Source organism: Salvelinus fontinalis, chromosome 24 (assembly GCF_029448725.1).
Source record: "Salvelinus fontinalis isolate EN_2023a chromosome 24, ASM2944872v1, whole genome shotgun sequence".
Lineage (NCBI taxonomy): Eukaryota > Metazoa > Chordata > Actinopteri > Salmoniformes > Salmonidae > Salvelinus > Salvelinus fontinalis.
The window spans coordinates 40,820,109-40,836,276 of NC_074688.1; the positions used below are offsets into that span (position 1 = coordinate 40,820,109).

The window sequence follows — 16,168 nt, forward strand, 5'->3', positions numbered from 1 at the left end:
CATAGTTAATAACAACACGGTACTGTGTTAATAACAACACGGCACATAGTCAATAACAGCACGGTACATAGTTAATAACAACACGGTACGGCGTTAATAACAACACGGTACATAGTTAATAACAACACGGTACAGCGTTAATAACAACACGGTACATGGTTAATAACAACACGGTACATCGTTAATAACAACACGGTACGGCGTTAATAACAACACGGTACATAGTTAATAACACGGTACATAGTTAATAACAGCACGGTACAGTGTTAATAACAACACGGTACATAGTTAATAACAACACGGTACATAGTTAATAACAACACGGTACAGGGTTAATAACAACACGGTACATAGTTTATAACAACACGGTACATAGTTAGTAACAACACGGTACAGGGTTAATAACAACACGGTACATAGTTTATAACAACACGGTACATAGTTAGTAACAACACGGTACAGGGTTTATAATAACACGGCACATAGTTAATAACAACACGGTACAGTGTTAATAACAACACGGTACATAGTTAATAACAACACGGTACATAGTTAATAACAACACGGTACATAGTTAATAACAACACGGTACATAGTTAATAACAACACGGTACATAGTTTATAACAACACGGTACATAGTTAATAACAACACGGTACATAGTTAATAATATAACATTTCAAACAGCTTTCTCTTGTGTTTAATGTTAATTTGTGAATGCTTATATCACTTGCTTTGACAATGTAAACATTCTTTCCTATGCCAACAAAGCCCCTTTGAATGTAATTGAGAGAGAGAGAGAGAGAGACAGAGAGAGACAGAGAGAGAGAGAGAAAGCGAGAGAAAGCGAGAGAGAGAGAGAGAGAGAGAGAGAGAGAGAGAGAGAGAGAGAGACAGAGAGAGCGAGAGAGAGAGAGAGAGAGAAAGAGAGAGAGAGAGAGAGAGAGAGAGAGAGAGAGAGAGAGAGAGACAGAGAGAGAGAGAGAGAGCGAGAGATACACAATGGTATTTACTGAGCTCTGTGTGAGTTGTATGAACCTGCGGATGTTAATTACTGGTGTGTGTGTGTGTTCTTGTACCACAATTAAAGAAAAGCGAGCAGCAGAAATAGAATACAGTGAGGAGTTGAATCTTTGCCCCTCTTCTGACCCATTGCCGTTTTCTTTAGTTAGATCACATTTGATTTATTTTACTCAACCTGTCTCTCCTTCTCTCTGTCTCTCTTCATTACGTCATCTCTTTTAGTGTTTTTATCTTGGTGAGCATCAGTTGTCCGTGTCGCTGAGCCCACACTGACAGTCGTTTAGCTCTCCTGTTTGGTACAAATCAGTCAATGATTGACACGGCTGTAATTTGCCCATGGTGAGTTTTGGAAGTTTAAATTCGCTAACCAGGAATGTACTTTCCCTCATCATTCCCCGTCCCCTAAACCTGGTCCTGCTAGGTACCAGCTACACGGGGATGAGAACAATAACAGATGTCAACTAAGGCTCCCTTCATAGTGTTGTGTAGCTCAGATGCTAGTGTTGGAACTAGTTGCTTCATTAATAATGTACTGGTGGTTTGCAGCACATTATAACTTTAGCCTGTCCCTGGTCATTAGTGGGCTCATTAGAGAAGTGAGAAGGAATGTATTGTCAGCAGGAGAGAGAGAGAGAGAGGGCTCCGGGGACGGGTTGGTGGCCTTCAAGTGTAGTTGGGTCATTGTCAGTCCAGTAGTACAACCCAGACCGGAAGACTACAGTGTCCCCTGGTGTTATATGGTGGTGGTGATATATATATATATATATATATACATTACCAGTCAAAAGTTTGGACAAACCTACACATTCAAGGGTTTTTCTTTATTTTTACTATTTTCTACACTGTAGAATAACAGTGAAGACGTCAAAACTATGAAATAACACATACGGAATCATGAAGTTCATTTGTGGAATTTCTTTCCTTAATGCGTTTGAGCCAATCAGTTTTGTTGTGACAAGGTAGGGGTGGTATACAGAAGATACCCCTATTTGGTAAAAGCCCAAGTGCATATTATGGCAAGTACAGGTCAAATAAGCAAAGAGAAACGACAGTCCATCATTACTTTAAGACATGAAGGTCAGTCAATACAGAACATTTCAAGAACTTTAAAAGTTTCTTCAAGTGCAGTCGCAAAAACCACCGGGGGCCATGATGAAACTGGCTCTCATGAGGAGCGCCAAAGAAAAGGAAGACCCAGAGTTACCTCTGCTGCAGAGGATAAGATCATTAGAGTTACCAGCCTCAGAAATTGCAGACCAAATAAATGCTTCACAGAGTTCAAGTAACAGACACTTCTCAACATCAATTGTTCAGAGGAGACTGTGTGAATCAGGCCTTCATGGTCAAATTGCTGCAAAGAAACCACTACTAAAGGACACTAATAAGAAGAAGAGACTTGCTTAGGCCAAGAAACATGAGCAATAGACATTAGACCAGTGGAAATCTGTCCTTTGGTCTGATGAGTGCAAATTTGACATGTGTGAGACACAGAGTACTTACTGTAAGTGAACGGATGATTTCCGCATGTGTGGTTCCCACCGTGAAGCATGGAGGAGGAGGTGTGATGGTGTGGGGGTACTTTGCTGGTGACACTGTCAGTGATTTAAGGAACACTTAACCAGTGTGCCTGGTGGTATCTAGTGTGTCTGCAGGGATCTCCAAAGTCCTTCACACACATGCATCTAATGAGCTGATGGATTTATCAATGATTTGATTGATTGAATGTTGGTTGATTGCTGTCCGTATCTCCTCAGAGATTGTGAGAGCCATGACTTATGTGATCAACCAGGGGATGTCCATGTACTGGGGGACTTCTCGATGGACAGCCATGGAGATCATGGTGAGTGAACCCTATGACCTTTAACCCCTAACCCCTGACCCTTAACCATGTACTGGGGGACTTCTCGATGGACAGCCATGGAGATCATGGTGAGTGAACCCTATGACCTTTAACCCCTAACCCCTGACCTTTAACCATGTACTGGGGGGACGTTAGATGGACAGCCATGGAGATCATGGTGAGTGAACCCTATGACCTTTAACCCCTAACCCTTAACCATGTACTGGCGGGACGTTTAGATGGACAGCCATGGAGATCATGGTAAGTGTCAAAACATCTCTACGACCCTCACACAACCTTCACTCAACCTGTGGAAAACTCTCATTACAAATCATGCTCATACAGCAAGTCTACATGGAACGTTCACAGACCGTCTGCACCCTTTGTTCTCAAACAGTTTTTCATTAACTTTCACTGTGTTTGTGAGCCCTCAAATGATGTCATCTGTCTATACCATGGGGGTCAAACATACAGTCTACACCAGGGGGGTCAACCATACGGTCTACACTAGGGGGGTGAAATATACGGTCTACACCAGGGGGGTCAAGCATACAGTCTACACTAGGGATGTCAATCATACGGTCTACACCAGGGGGGTCAATCATACGGTCTATACTAGGGGGGTAAAATATACGGTCTACACCAGGGGGGTCAAGCATACAGTCTACACTAGGGGGGTCAATCATACGGTCTACACCAGGGAGGTCAATCATACGGTCTACACTAGGGGGGTCAAATATACGGTCTACACCGGGGGGAACAAGCATACAGTCTACACTAGGGGGGTCAATCATACGGTCTACACCAGGGAGGTCAATCATACGGTCTACACTAGGGGGGTCAAATATACGGTCTACACCGGGGGGAACAAGCATACAGTCTACACTAGGGGGGTCAATCATACGGTCTACACCAGGGGGGTCAAATATACGGTCTACACCAGGAGGGTCAAGCATACAGTCTACACTAGGGGGGTCAATCTTACGGTCTACACCAGGGAGGTCAATCATACGGTCTACACTAGGGGGGTCAAATATACGGTCTACACCGGGGGGAACAAGCATACAGTCTACACTAGGGGGGTCAATCATACGGTCTACAACAGGGGGGTCAAGCATACAGTCTACAATAGGGGGGTCAATCATACGGTCTACACCAGGGGGGTCAAACATACAGTCTATACCAGGGGGGTCAAATATACGGTCTACACCAGGAGGGTCAAGCATACAGTCTACAATAGGGGGGTCAATCATACGGTCTACACCAGGGGGGTCAAACATACGGTCTACATCAGGGGGGTCAAACATACAGTCTATACCAGGGGGGTCAAACATACGGTCTATACCAGGGGGGTCAAACATACGGTTTACACAAACATGGAGAGAGAGAGATGGGGGAGAGAGATAAATGCCTGTTTATGCCCTGGCTGATTTGGAGGAGAAGGAGAGATAGAGGCCTGTTTATGTCCTGGCTGATTTGGAGGAGAAGGGGAGAGAGATAGAGGCCTGTTTATGTCCTGGCTGATTTGGAGGAGAAGGGGAGAGAGATAGAGGCCTGTTTATGTCCTGGCTGATTTGGAGGAGAAGAGGAGAGATATAGAGGCCTGTTTATGTCCTGGCTGATTTGGAGGAGAAGGGGAGAGAGATAGAGGCCTGTTTATGTCCTGGCTGATTTGGAGGAGAAGGGGAGAGAGATAGAGGCCTGTTTATGTCCTGGCTGATTTGGAGGAGAAGGGGAGAGAGATAGAGGCCTGTTTATGTCCTGGCTGATTTGGAGGAGAAGGGGAGAGACATAGAGGCCTGTTTATGTCCTGGCTGATTTGGAGGAGAAGGGGAGAGAGATAGAGGCCTGTTTATGTCCTGGCTGATTTGGAGGAGAAGGGGAGAGAGATAGAGGCCTGTTTATGTCCTGGCTGATTTGGAGGAGAAGGGGGAGGATCGGGGAGGTGTTGGGTAACTACATTTCCTGAAGCCTGATAATGACTGATTGCTAAAGCATCCTCAGGCTTCCCTATAGGCAACAACCTCTCCTCCTTTTCCTCTCGTTCTCCCTCAGTCTGTGTTAAGTGCTGTACATGGTGCTGTGTTGATTGTGATTAGGGTGAATTTGAAAAGATTGTTTTGTAGTGTAGCAGCTCAGATGAAAGCACTATAATTTAGATTGTATCTATAATGCAGGGGTATACACAAGGTTTCCGGGCTTGTGGCACAGCTGCATGTAGCAGATAAATATGGTTTTGCTGATGTTTAAGAAGGCAATGAGTTCTTTGTAAACATACATATGGAAATATAGATATGCGAGGCAGATGAGTCAGTGTGTGGAATATAGACTCAGCTAAATGAGCTGCATTCAGTATATCAATGTGTGTCATCTTCTTAAGGTTTGCATAGCAATGTGAATTCAGATTAGTATCCCTCTCCCCATCTCTTTCCCACATTCACTCCCTCTCACCTGCCTCTCCATCCTCCCCTTTCTCTCTCTCTATCCCTCCACCTCTCTTTCTTTTCCCCTGCCCCCCCCCCACTCTCTATCTCTCTATATATAGGAAGCGTACTCTGTGGCCAGACAGTTTAACCTGATCCCTCCGGTGTGTGAGCAGGCTGAGTACCATCTCTTCCAGAGGGAGAAGGTGGAGGTCCAGCTTCCAGAACTCTACCACAAGATAGGCATGTGTCAATCATCCAGGCTGGCCACACCCCTTCCCTCGTCTGCTGGGCGGTTCTCACACACACACACACACACTGATTGTAATAAAGTGATATGATAACGTTCTCCTGAGAACACTCCCCTAACATCTGCTGTGGTTCAGACTGTGGATTTCATGAGCGTCTGTTTGGTGTTTGACTGACTGACTGTGTTAGAGATCTCACAGTTATCTGTCACTCACTCTCTGTTTCCACATTCCCTCTGGTGTCCATGGTGACAGGTGTTGGGGCGATGACGTGGTCTCCGCTGGCCTGTGGCATCATCACGGGGAAGTACCAGAATGGCATCCCAGAAACCTCCAGGGCATCCATAAAGGTAAACTCTGCATCCACTCAACAAGCTCTCACGGTCTCTAGCACTGGAATTGAACAACACCTTAGCAAACCGCAAGCCTACTTGATGGTGATAGCGCTCAACGTTGCCCTTAGTGGATGTTTTTTTAAGTCATCTCCCGACTTCCTGAGTACCTGGACGGACGTTTAATTTTGCCTTGGATCTTGAGCGACCTGGCGGATCCAGTGTCATCCACTGATCTATCTGCACTGATCTATCTGCACTGATCTATCTGCACTGATCTATCTGCTGGAACTGGATAGGGGAAGCCAATATGGTGGAAATCTTCCTCTCCGTTCCTCTTCTCATCTCCCTCTCTCCTTTCTCACTTTTTACATCCCCTCTTTCTCTACCTCCCTCTTCTCTCTCTCTCTCCCTCCCTCTATTTCTCTCCCTCCCTCTATCTCTCTCTCCCTCTCTCTCTGTCCCTCTCTCTCTCTGTCCCTCTCTCCCTCCCTCTTTCCCCCTCTTTCTCTCTCTCCCTCTCCTCTCTTTCCCTCGTCTTTTCTCTCTCCCTCTCTCTGCAGTCGTACCAGTGGTTAAAAGAGAAGATAGTGAGTGAGGATGGGAGGAAACAGCAGGCTAAGCTGAAGGAGCTGGGACACATCGCTGAGAAGCTGGGCTGTACTCTCCCACAACTGGCCGTGGGTGAGAGAGAGGAGTACGGGCGTGCAATCACACACATGCACACTACGTTGTTCCAGTACTTAAGTATTAATGATGGTAGAACGCCACCTAGTGGATGTCAGCAGTACATTCCTATGTAAATGTATGTAGTTCTGTCCTTGAGCTGTTCTTGTCTATTGATGTTCTGTATTATGTCATGTTTCGTGTGGACCCCAGGAAGAGTAGCTGCTGCTTTTGCAACAGTTAATGGGATCCTAATAAAATACCAATTACCAAATGAGGAATGCCATTATTGTCACACTAGATTAAACAACCCATAAATGTCCCCCCGCTCTCTCCTTTCCTCCCTCCTTCCTTCTCTCCTTCCCTAGCCTGGTGTTTGAGGAACGAAGGGGTGAGCTCAGTCCTCCTGGGATCCTCCAGTCCAGAGCAGCTAACAGAGAACCTGGGTTCCATACAGGTAAACATCACAGGAGGTGGTAATGACTGGAGTGGAATCATTGGAATGGTATCAAATACATCAAACACATGGTTTCCATGGTTTCCAGGTGTTTGATGCCGTTCCATTTGCTCCGTTCCAGACATTATTATGAGCCGTTCTCCCCTCAGCAGCCTCCTATTGTAAACACACACACACAGACATTTTAGGGGAGTGAAAATGTATTCCCATTCAAATTCCTATTTACCCTAACCCTAAACCTTAACCTAACCCTAAACCTAACCCAAACCTAACCCTAACCTTAACCTAATCATAAACCTAACCCAAACCCAAACCTTAACCTAACCCAAACCTTAACCTAAACCCTAAACCTAACCCAAACCTTAACCTAAATTTAACCCAAATCTTAACCTAACCCAAACCTTAACCTAAACCTAACCCAAACCTTAACCTAACTCCTAACCCTAACCCTAAACCTAACTCCTAAAGCTAACCTTAAAATCAAATCAAAATGTTATTTGTCACATGTGCCGAATACAACAGATGTAGACATTACAGTGAAATTTACTTACAAGCCCTTAACCAACAATGCAGTTTTAAGAAAAATATATATAATTAAAGAGCAGCAGTAAAATAACAATAGCGAGGCTATATACACCGGTACCGGTACAGAGTCAATGTGCGGGGGCACCGGTTAGTCGAGGTAATTGAGGTAATATATACATGTAGGTAGAGTTATAGTGACTATGCAAAGATAATAAACAGAGAGTAGTAGCAGCGTAAAATACCTTAAATCTAACCCTAACCTTAAATCTAACCTTAACCTAACCCAAAACCTACCCTTAAATCTAACCCTGACCTTAAATCTAACCTTAACCTAACCCAAAACCTACCCTTAACTCTAAACTTAACCTTAAATCTAACCCTAACCTTAAATCTAACCCTAACTCCTAAACCTAACCTTAACATAACTCTAAACCTAACCTTAAATCTAACCCTGACCTTAAATCTAACCCTGACCTTAAATCTAACCCTGACTTTAAATCTAACCCTAACTCCTAAACCTAACCTTAAATCTAACCCTGACCTTAAATCTAACCCTGACCTTAAATCTAACCCTGACCTTAAATCTAACCCTGACCTTAAATCTAACCCTGACTTTAAATCTAACCCTAACTCCTAAACCTAACCTTAAATCTAACCCTGACCTTAAATCTAACCCTGACCTTAAATCTAACCCTAACCTTAAATCTAACCCTAACTCCTAAACCTAACCTTAAATCTAACCCTGACCTTAAACCTAACCCTAATCTTAAAGGGAAACTTCACCGCTACACTGTTTTTCCATTACATGGTTAGGGTGTTTCAGAAATAATTCATGTTCACACCGGGAGAGTTCAACCAATGACATCATTGGTTGATTGAGCCTGTTGTCTAATGTAAAAATGAACGGGGTCATGTTTTGTAGCAATTATCATGGCCTTTGTGTTTCGTTGATTGCACGAGTTGATATGGTTGTCCTTGCTCAATAGAGCCACTAGGCTTGTCTCAATGATGTTTCTGTTTGCCACGACATTGCAGGATATCTAGGTTGACTCATTTTCCCTGGCTTTGTAAAGACTACAGCCTGACGGGAGCCGTACTTCCTTGTTCCCACCCTCGAAGGCAGGCTTCTCAAAACGCTGGCGCTACTAGTTTACAGGTTCACAGGAGCTCTGTTACCATTCACTGGCTATCCGAGACTGCTCAATAATTAGCTACCATGGATGCTTCTGATGATTGAGTGTATGTAAACTTCTGACCCACTGGGAATGTGATTAAAGAAATAAAAGCTGAAATAATTCATTATCTCTACTATTATTCTGACATTTCACATTCTTAAAATAAAGTGGTGATCCTAATTGACCTAAAACAGGGAATTTTTACTCTGATTAAATGTCAGGAATTGTGAAAAACTGAGTTTAAATGTATTTGGCTAAGGTGTACGTAAACTTCTGACTTCAACTGTAGCTAGTTAGCTGAGGTAACGTTAGCTACGTTACCTCAGCTTGACTTGTTTTCTGCTGCGTTGATGTTGACTGATCGGATAAGCTCCCTCTTTGAAGTGAAGGGGAACATCGATAGAGTAGCATCCCTTTTCAACGTTCGACGACATGGCAAACCCATCAATTGAGACTTTAGTTCCGTTTCAAAAGTCCTCGGGCTGAAAGTGCTGGCTACAGACATTTTGATATTTCTCACACCTCCATGGAGTGGTCCTCCATGTCCTGAAATCACTATGAATTCTGGATATTGTGGTTTGCTTACAACCAGGCAATGTAGCTGGCCCGTTTCAACCGGTGAGATGCATAAACGCTCCTAAATGTATTTTTTATGACACATATGTTATGTTGATAACATTTTATGGATATATATATAGTGAAATCGAGCAGTAGTGAAATTTCCCTTTAACCATAAACCTAACCCTTAAAGGTGCAATATGCAGGAATCTCTCTGCCATTTCCTGGTTGCTAAAATTCTAATAGTTTGCCTAATTTCAGTTTATGTGACAAAACAAGCACTCGGAGTGTAGAGAATCATTGTACCTTACATTTACATTTAAGTCATTTAGCAGACACTCTTATCCAGAGCGACTTCCAAACTGCTGTGAAATATTGTATTGTATTTTCAGCTGTTTGAAGCTGGTGTACAAAACCGAAAGTAAAAATCGCAAAAATAAAACTTAAGAACTGGAAGCACAGAAATATCAGACATAGAACAGACATTCTAATTTTAACTAATTCAGGACATGGAAAAAGTCCTGACCTTTAAAACAATGTCTTGTTTTCCTACTTTGTCAGGATATTATGGTCCTGATAATGTTGGAAAACATGTGTACACACACACGTACACTCACACACGTTCTGCTATTTTCCACAGTTCCTTCCAAAAATGACGTCTCATGTGGTGTCGGACATCGATCGCATACTGGGGAACAAGCCGTACAGTAAGAAGGAGTATCGCTCCTAGACACCCAGGAGGAAGCAGAACCACTACTGTACAACCACTGTGGATCCAGATCCACCAACCACCTGGACTCAGCCTTCATGGGGTTTCAGCTCAGTCTAATCCAGCCCAGTTCAGGCCTGCTCAGCTCAGCCCCAGCCTTCTTAGCCCAGTGTAACCAAGCTCAGTTCAGCCTAACCCTGCTAACCCTCTGCCTAGACCAGCTTTTAGCTCAGCTTACTCTATCAGTAGATTCTCTGACTCCTGAGTGTATTAACCATGTAGATGCATGCTTCCCCTCTCTGGTGTGCCTGGACTTTCTCTTCATAAGCACATTATACAAAAAAAACACAGAAGCGGGTTAATACTTAGAATATACCGTAAGCTTCTTCTACAATCCATTTTGAAAACAAACTCCTCTCTCCAGCCAGTCTCCTGTATTTGACACTTGTTTGACCTTGCAAAGTAGAGCACCCTGGGACATTGAGTTTCAGTGACAGGGGTTTGTTCTGTCTGCGAGGGGTAGACTGTGCATGTTGTCGTCCCCCTCTGGTCGAATGAGGAACTGCTATGGAATATCTTTAATAGATTCTCAGCGAGAGAGATATGGAAAATCTCAATTGCACAGTCCTTGCATCCTGTCTCCTCGCCTCCTTCTCAAAACCCATTGGTGGAGAAGATCAGAAGGGAGGGACCTCTGGGTTTCTCATCCAATAGGTTTTGAGGAGGAGGCAAAGCGTATGCAATTGAGATTTTCCCCTTGACTTCCTCTCTCCTCACCTCTTTCTCAAAATCGATTGGAGGGGAAGGTCTTAGGGGAGCAAACTCTGACTTTCTCATCCAATTGGTTTTGAGAAGGAGGCGAGGAGAGGATGCGAGGAGTCAAGAAAAGGCAACTGAGACTCCCAGTGACACCTGAGTGGGCAGGTGGTCTCCTGTGCTGTACTGTGTACTGTCTGTTTGCAGCCATAGAGGATACTCCTGCCTCTGGAATGAACCTGCATCGTTGATTGCTGATGTGAATCAGGGATAGCACAAGCAACTCTGTGACACCACCTCCCACCAGACCAATGTTACCTGCTAGTTTCAGTCATAATGCGAAAGTTAGGTGAAGTATTTAGAGAAATTATAAAAGGTATATATTTATTCTATAATAGTATGTGAAAATACATTTCTTCTGCGTGTTTAAATGTTTTGTCTTTCAAGGGTGTATCTATTAAACATTATGTGGAAAACCTTGTAACATAAACAGACCTCAAGCCCCCTTTTTTGCAGATTAAAATAAAGCATTCTCAAAATAATCTATGAATATTGTGTAAATAGTTTTCCACTGTTTCTCCTCTGTCAGCAGCACCATGCATCCATGGCTGTTTGGGCCTGATACCAGTCCTCCCCCGCCCCTGGGTTTTACCGATTTAGCTTAGGCTACTTTTCTTTAAAATAGACACAAGGTGGATTTAACATTTTATAAATAACTCATTATGGGAGGAATGAACAATGACTTGCTTGGCAGATGGTTAAGTCCTATCACGGGAGCTGGCTGGCACCTCGCTAGGGCAGCAAGTAGCCTGGTGGTTAGAGTATCGGGCCAGTAACTGAAAGGGTGCTGGTTCAAACACCCAAGCCATCAAGGTGAAACATCTGACGATGTACTCTTGAGCAAGGCACTTGACTTTAATTTGATGATGGGGGGGGGGGGGGGGGGTCATAGTAATGGCTGGAATGGTATTGAACTCCATGTGTTTGATTTCACTCTATTCCAGACATTATTATAAGCCTTCCTCCCCTCAGCAACCTCCTGTCACACAGATTTTGTTTAACCTGGTCATCGTCAATATTTAGTGATAAGTTTATGATAACGTCCAGCCTTCTCGCTTACAGATGTTTACTGTATGTGATGGTTTGCTTCCGCTTAGGACTGGAATCAATCCGTATCGCACAAAATCTGTGTTATAGCTCAATTTAAAGGCAATGTTACTGCATTCACAGTAACCGCTGCATGCCGGCGCAATCTGAATTTCCCTTTACACTGCTCTTCCCCGATACTTCAGCGATAGGGATTGAATCCAGCACTAACAGAGAACAATAGTTAATGATAGATGTTAGCTAGATATCAAATCTGATGACTCTCTCCTATACCTACAGTAGGAAGGTGGCCAGTGATCAGATTGGGACCAGGCCTTTCAGTGTGCAGTGATCCACCCTGCAGAGCGCCTTGACATGAGCCCTGCTAACAGAACACAGGTGCCCAGCCCCAAATGAATCCCGTCACCCTCATACATTTAATGAAAGTATTGAATAGGTAGAGACAACGTTATAATAGGTCAGATCTACTCAAGCGCACAGAGTAAAAGCTAAGAGTGGGTTTGAGATCTCCTGAGTTGTCCGTGTGTGGCAATGGTCTGGTCCCATTCCCTTGACCCTATCACCTACCTCTGAAAGGTCGGTGTGATCTCTGAACAAATAAAGGGCTAGGGCAAGAAGCTAGTGGATTAAATGGAACTAGGCCACCAGGAATATGTCACATGAACTCCCCCAGTTCTGACAATATACACTACTGTGTTAAAAGATACCAGACCATTATGTCCCCTACAGTATTTAAAGGTACCAGACCGTTATGTTTCCTACAGTATTTAAAGATACCAGACCGTTATGTTTCCTACAGTATTTAAAGAGACCGTTATGTTTCCTACAGTATTTAAAGGTACCAGACCGTTATGTTTCCTACAGTATTTAAAGATACCAGACCGTTATGTTTCCTACAGTATTTAAAGGTACCAGACCGTTATGTTTCCTACAGTATTTAAAGGTACCAGACCGTTATGTTTCCTACAGTATTTAAAGGTACCAGACCGTTATGTTTCCTACAGTATTTAAAGGTACCAGACCGTTATGTTTCCTACAGTATTTAAAGGTACCAGACCGTTATGTTTCCTACCGTATTTAAAGGTACCAGACCGTTATGTTTCCTACAGTATTTAAAGATACCAGACCGTTATGTTTCCTACAGTATTTAAAGATACCAGACCGTTATGTTTCCTACAGTATTTAAAGGTACCAGACCGTTATGTTTCCTACAGTATTTAAAGATACCAGACCGTTATGTTTCCTACAGTATTTAAAGATACCAGACCGTTATGTTTCCTACAGTATTTAAAGAGACCGTTATGTTTCCTACAGTATTTAAAGGTACCAGACCGTTATGTTTCCTACAGTATTTAAAGAGACCGTTATGTTTCCTACAGTATTTAAAGATACCAGACCGTTATGTTTCCTACAGTATTTAAAGGTACCAGACCGTTATGTTTCCTACAGTATTTAAAGAGACTGTTATGTTTCCTACAGTATTTAAAGGTACCAGACCGTTATGTTTCCTACAGTATTTAAAGATACCAGACCGTTATGTTTCCTACAGTATTTAAAGGTACCAGACCGTTATGTTTCCTACAGTATTTAAAGAGACCGTTATGTTTCCTACAGTATTTAAAGAGACCGTTATGTTTCCTACAGTATTTAAAGGTACCAGACCGTTATGTTTCCTACAGTATTTAAAGGTACCAGACCGTTATGTTTCCTACAGTATTTAAAGATACCAGACCGTTATGTTTCCTACAGTATTTAAAGAGACCGTTATGTTTCCTACAGTATTTAAAGGTACCAGACCGTTATGTTTCCTACAGTATTTAAAGATACCAGACCGTTATGTTTCCTACAGTATTTAAAGATACCAGACCGTTATGTTTCCTACAGTATTTAAAGAGACCGTTATGTTTCCTACAGTATTTAAAGGTACCAGACCGTTATGTTCCCTACAGTATTTAATACCAGACCGATACCAGACCGTTATAAAAGTGTTTTCTACAGTACGTAATGTTATCAGGAGAGAATTTACCAACTATATTACTGACAAACATCAGTGTCTCTCTATCCAGATCAATCATGAGAACAGTGACCTCTGTAAATACCCTAGATCAATTAGTATGACACTTCATTAATAAATGTATAATGCCAATGATGAATTCTATGGGTGTTTCATTCTTGGAAATGGAAATAAATTGTCTGAATATTTGCTGCTTGACAATAATCACATACAAAATGGTTGTTGATCTGACCACTCAGCACAGACCTGGAGTGACCTGCTGACCTTGATCATGAAAACTCACAGCTGAAATTGTGATTATTTTATTCTCCTCACATTCATAATAAAAAAATCCCCTAGCTTCACCCCAGCCATCCCTCCCTCTTCTCAGTCCTTCATTTATTTCCTCCTTTACTTGGATCCAGTGGAAAGCAGGGCGATGAGGCCAGATGAGGCACTGATGGACAGGATGTAGTTACTGTGGGACAAATGGGTTAAGGACAAATCATATCTGAGGTGGATACACTGGGAATAAATGGAAGGCAATTAGGGAGAGGGAATAACCTGTCAGGCTTAGCTACATACTTATCGTACATGGGTGAGCATTAACAATCTCCTACAAGCGCGCACACAGATTTCAGCATGAAGCATCACCTCCACTCAACCCCACTTCTCAGACATTATTCAGCCAGAGATAAACAGCAATCCAGAAACGTAAACAGAATGGAATGCAGCCGTGACAACCTGGAGATTCAATACAGGACCTGTATTTGAACCGGTGATTGACTAGGCCTCAGACTACAGCCAATGAATAATCACAAAAAGTTTCTCCTCCGAGTACTATAGCACAACAGGACAATGAAAATGCCAGGATTTAAGTCTAGCCTCAATAATCATTAGTAAAATAATGACCATTATTAGTAAAGGTTTATCCATCTATTTTCAGCTTTAGTAAAGCAGACATAGTATCTACTGGAACTTCACCTGTCTAGTGAAATTGATGAGGATGTGCTTAAAAAGGGATACACGGTGGGGTTGAAGTTCTTCAGCAGGAAGAAGGAGGCGATGATGACGAGGACCAGGAACAGAGTGTTGTTATAGAAGATAGAGAAGGTGGTGGCCTCATAGTCAGCTACCTCGTTCTTCTTCCACAGAATCCTAACATGGGGAAGGAAAAGGGTTCATCAACTATTTGTGCATGTATCTGAGAATAGGGTTTCATGGGTAAAGAAAGGCTGCTGTTTGGTAGCCTGGCCCCAGATCAGTTTGTGCTTTGAGAATAGGGTTTCATGGGTAAAGGTTGCTGTTTGGTATCCTGACCCCAGATCAGTTTGTGCTTTGAGAATAGGGTTTCATGGGTAAAGGCTGCTGTTTGGTATCCTGACCCCAGATCAGTTTGTGCTTTGAGAATAGGATTTCATGGGTAAAGGCTGCTGTTTGGTATCCTGACCCCAGATCAGTTTGTGCTTTGAGAATAGGGTTTCATGGGTAAAGGCTGCTGTTTGGTAGCCTGGCCCCAGATCAGTTTGTGCTTTGAGAATAGGGTTTCATGGGTAAAGGCTGCTGTTTGGTAGCCTACTCCATTGTCAAACCATTTTAGTCATTTAGCAGATGCTCTTATCCAGAGAGACTCACAGTTGTGTGTGAATACATTTTCATTTTTACTGAGAATCGAACCCACAACCCTGGCCTTGCAAATGCCATGCTCTACCAACTGAACCACACAAGACCATGGAAATTCTTTAAGGATTTAGCAAGAGCGCAAAAACAGACTGGCACCCAGGCTATAATAAAGAGAGACTAGAAACAGACTGGCACCCAGGCTATAATAAAGAGAGACTAGAAACAGACTGGCACCCAGGCTATAACAAAGAGAAACTAGAATCAGACTGGCACCCAGGCTATAATAAAGAGAGACTAGAAACAGACTGCCACCCAGGCTATAATAAAGAGAGACTAGAAACAGACTGGCACCCAGGCTATAACAAAGAGAAACTAGAATCAGACTGGCACCCAGGCTATAATAAAGAGAGACTAGAAACAGACTGGCACCCAGGCTATAATAAAGAGAGACTAGAAACAGACTGGTACCCAGGCTATAACAAAGAGAAACTAGAATCAGACTGGCACCCAGGCTAGCTAGAGCTCATCAGGTACCTTATCACACAGTAACCCACTCAGAGGAGTGATTGACATGTCCAATCACAGACTGGCAGGCTCACTGACCTCTCATCCTTCTCTTTACGAGACATCTTGCGATTGTCAGCCTCAGAGAGTTTCCTGGTCACCTCCTTGGAGACGGCATCCTCTCGCTTCTGGGCAACTCTGTGGTCGAGAGACAAGACACATTTAGAAGT

The 16,168-nt window shown here is 43.1% G+C and overlaps 2 protein-coding genes across 4 annotated transcripts in view; one reads left to right on the forward strand and one right to left on the reverse strand.

Annotated features, from left to right (window-relative positions):
- The window catches only part of LOC129822439 (voltage-gated potassium channel subunit beta-1-like), a 225,187-nt gene extending 213,934 nt beyond the window's left edge, over positions 1 to 11,253 (forward strand). For 2 of the 3 annotated variants that reach the window (XM_055880720.1, XM_055880723.1), the window contains exons 9-14: positions 2,777 to 2,862; positions 5,408 to 5,528; positions 5,789 to 5,883; positions 6,429 to 6,549; positions 6,900 to 6,988; positions 9,887 to 11,253. In XM_055880720.1, the coding sequence (XP_055736695.1) occupies positions 2,777 to 2,862; positions 5,408 to 5,528; positions 5,789 to 5,883; positions 6,429 to 6,549; positions 6,900 to 6,988; positions 9,887 to 9,976 (602 nt within the window). In that variant the 3' untranslated portion in view covers positions 9,977 to 11,253. Of the gene's footprint in view, positions 1 to 2,776; positions 2,863 to 5,407; positions 5,529 to 5,788; positions 5,884 to 6,428; positions 6,563 to 6,899; positions 6,989 to 9,886 lie in introns of all 3 variants that reach the window. The other variant, XM_055880722.1, reaches the window with a different exon arrangement.
- Positions 11,254 to 14,118: 2,865 nt separating this feature from the next.
- The window catches only part of LOC129822440 (translocon-associated protein subunit gamma), a 2,987-nt gene continuing 937 nt past the window's right edge, over positions 14,119 to 16,168 (reverse strand). The window contains exons 3-5 of the mRNA XM_055880724.1: positions 16,038 to 16,136; positions 14,838 to 14,969; positions 14,119 to 14,289 (exon numbers count right to left, since the gene is read on the reverse strand). Coding sequence (XP_055736699.1) covers positions 14,223 to 14,289; positions 14,838 to 14,969; positions 16,038 to 16,136 — 298 coding nt within the window. The 3' untranslated portion in view covers positions 14,119 to 14,222. The remainder of the gene's footprint in view (positions 14,290 to 14,837; positions 14,970 to 16,037; positions 16,137 to 16,168) is intronic.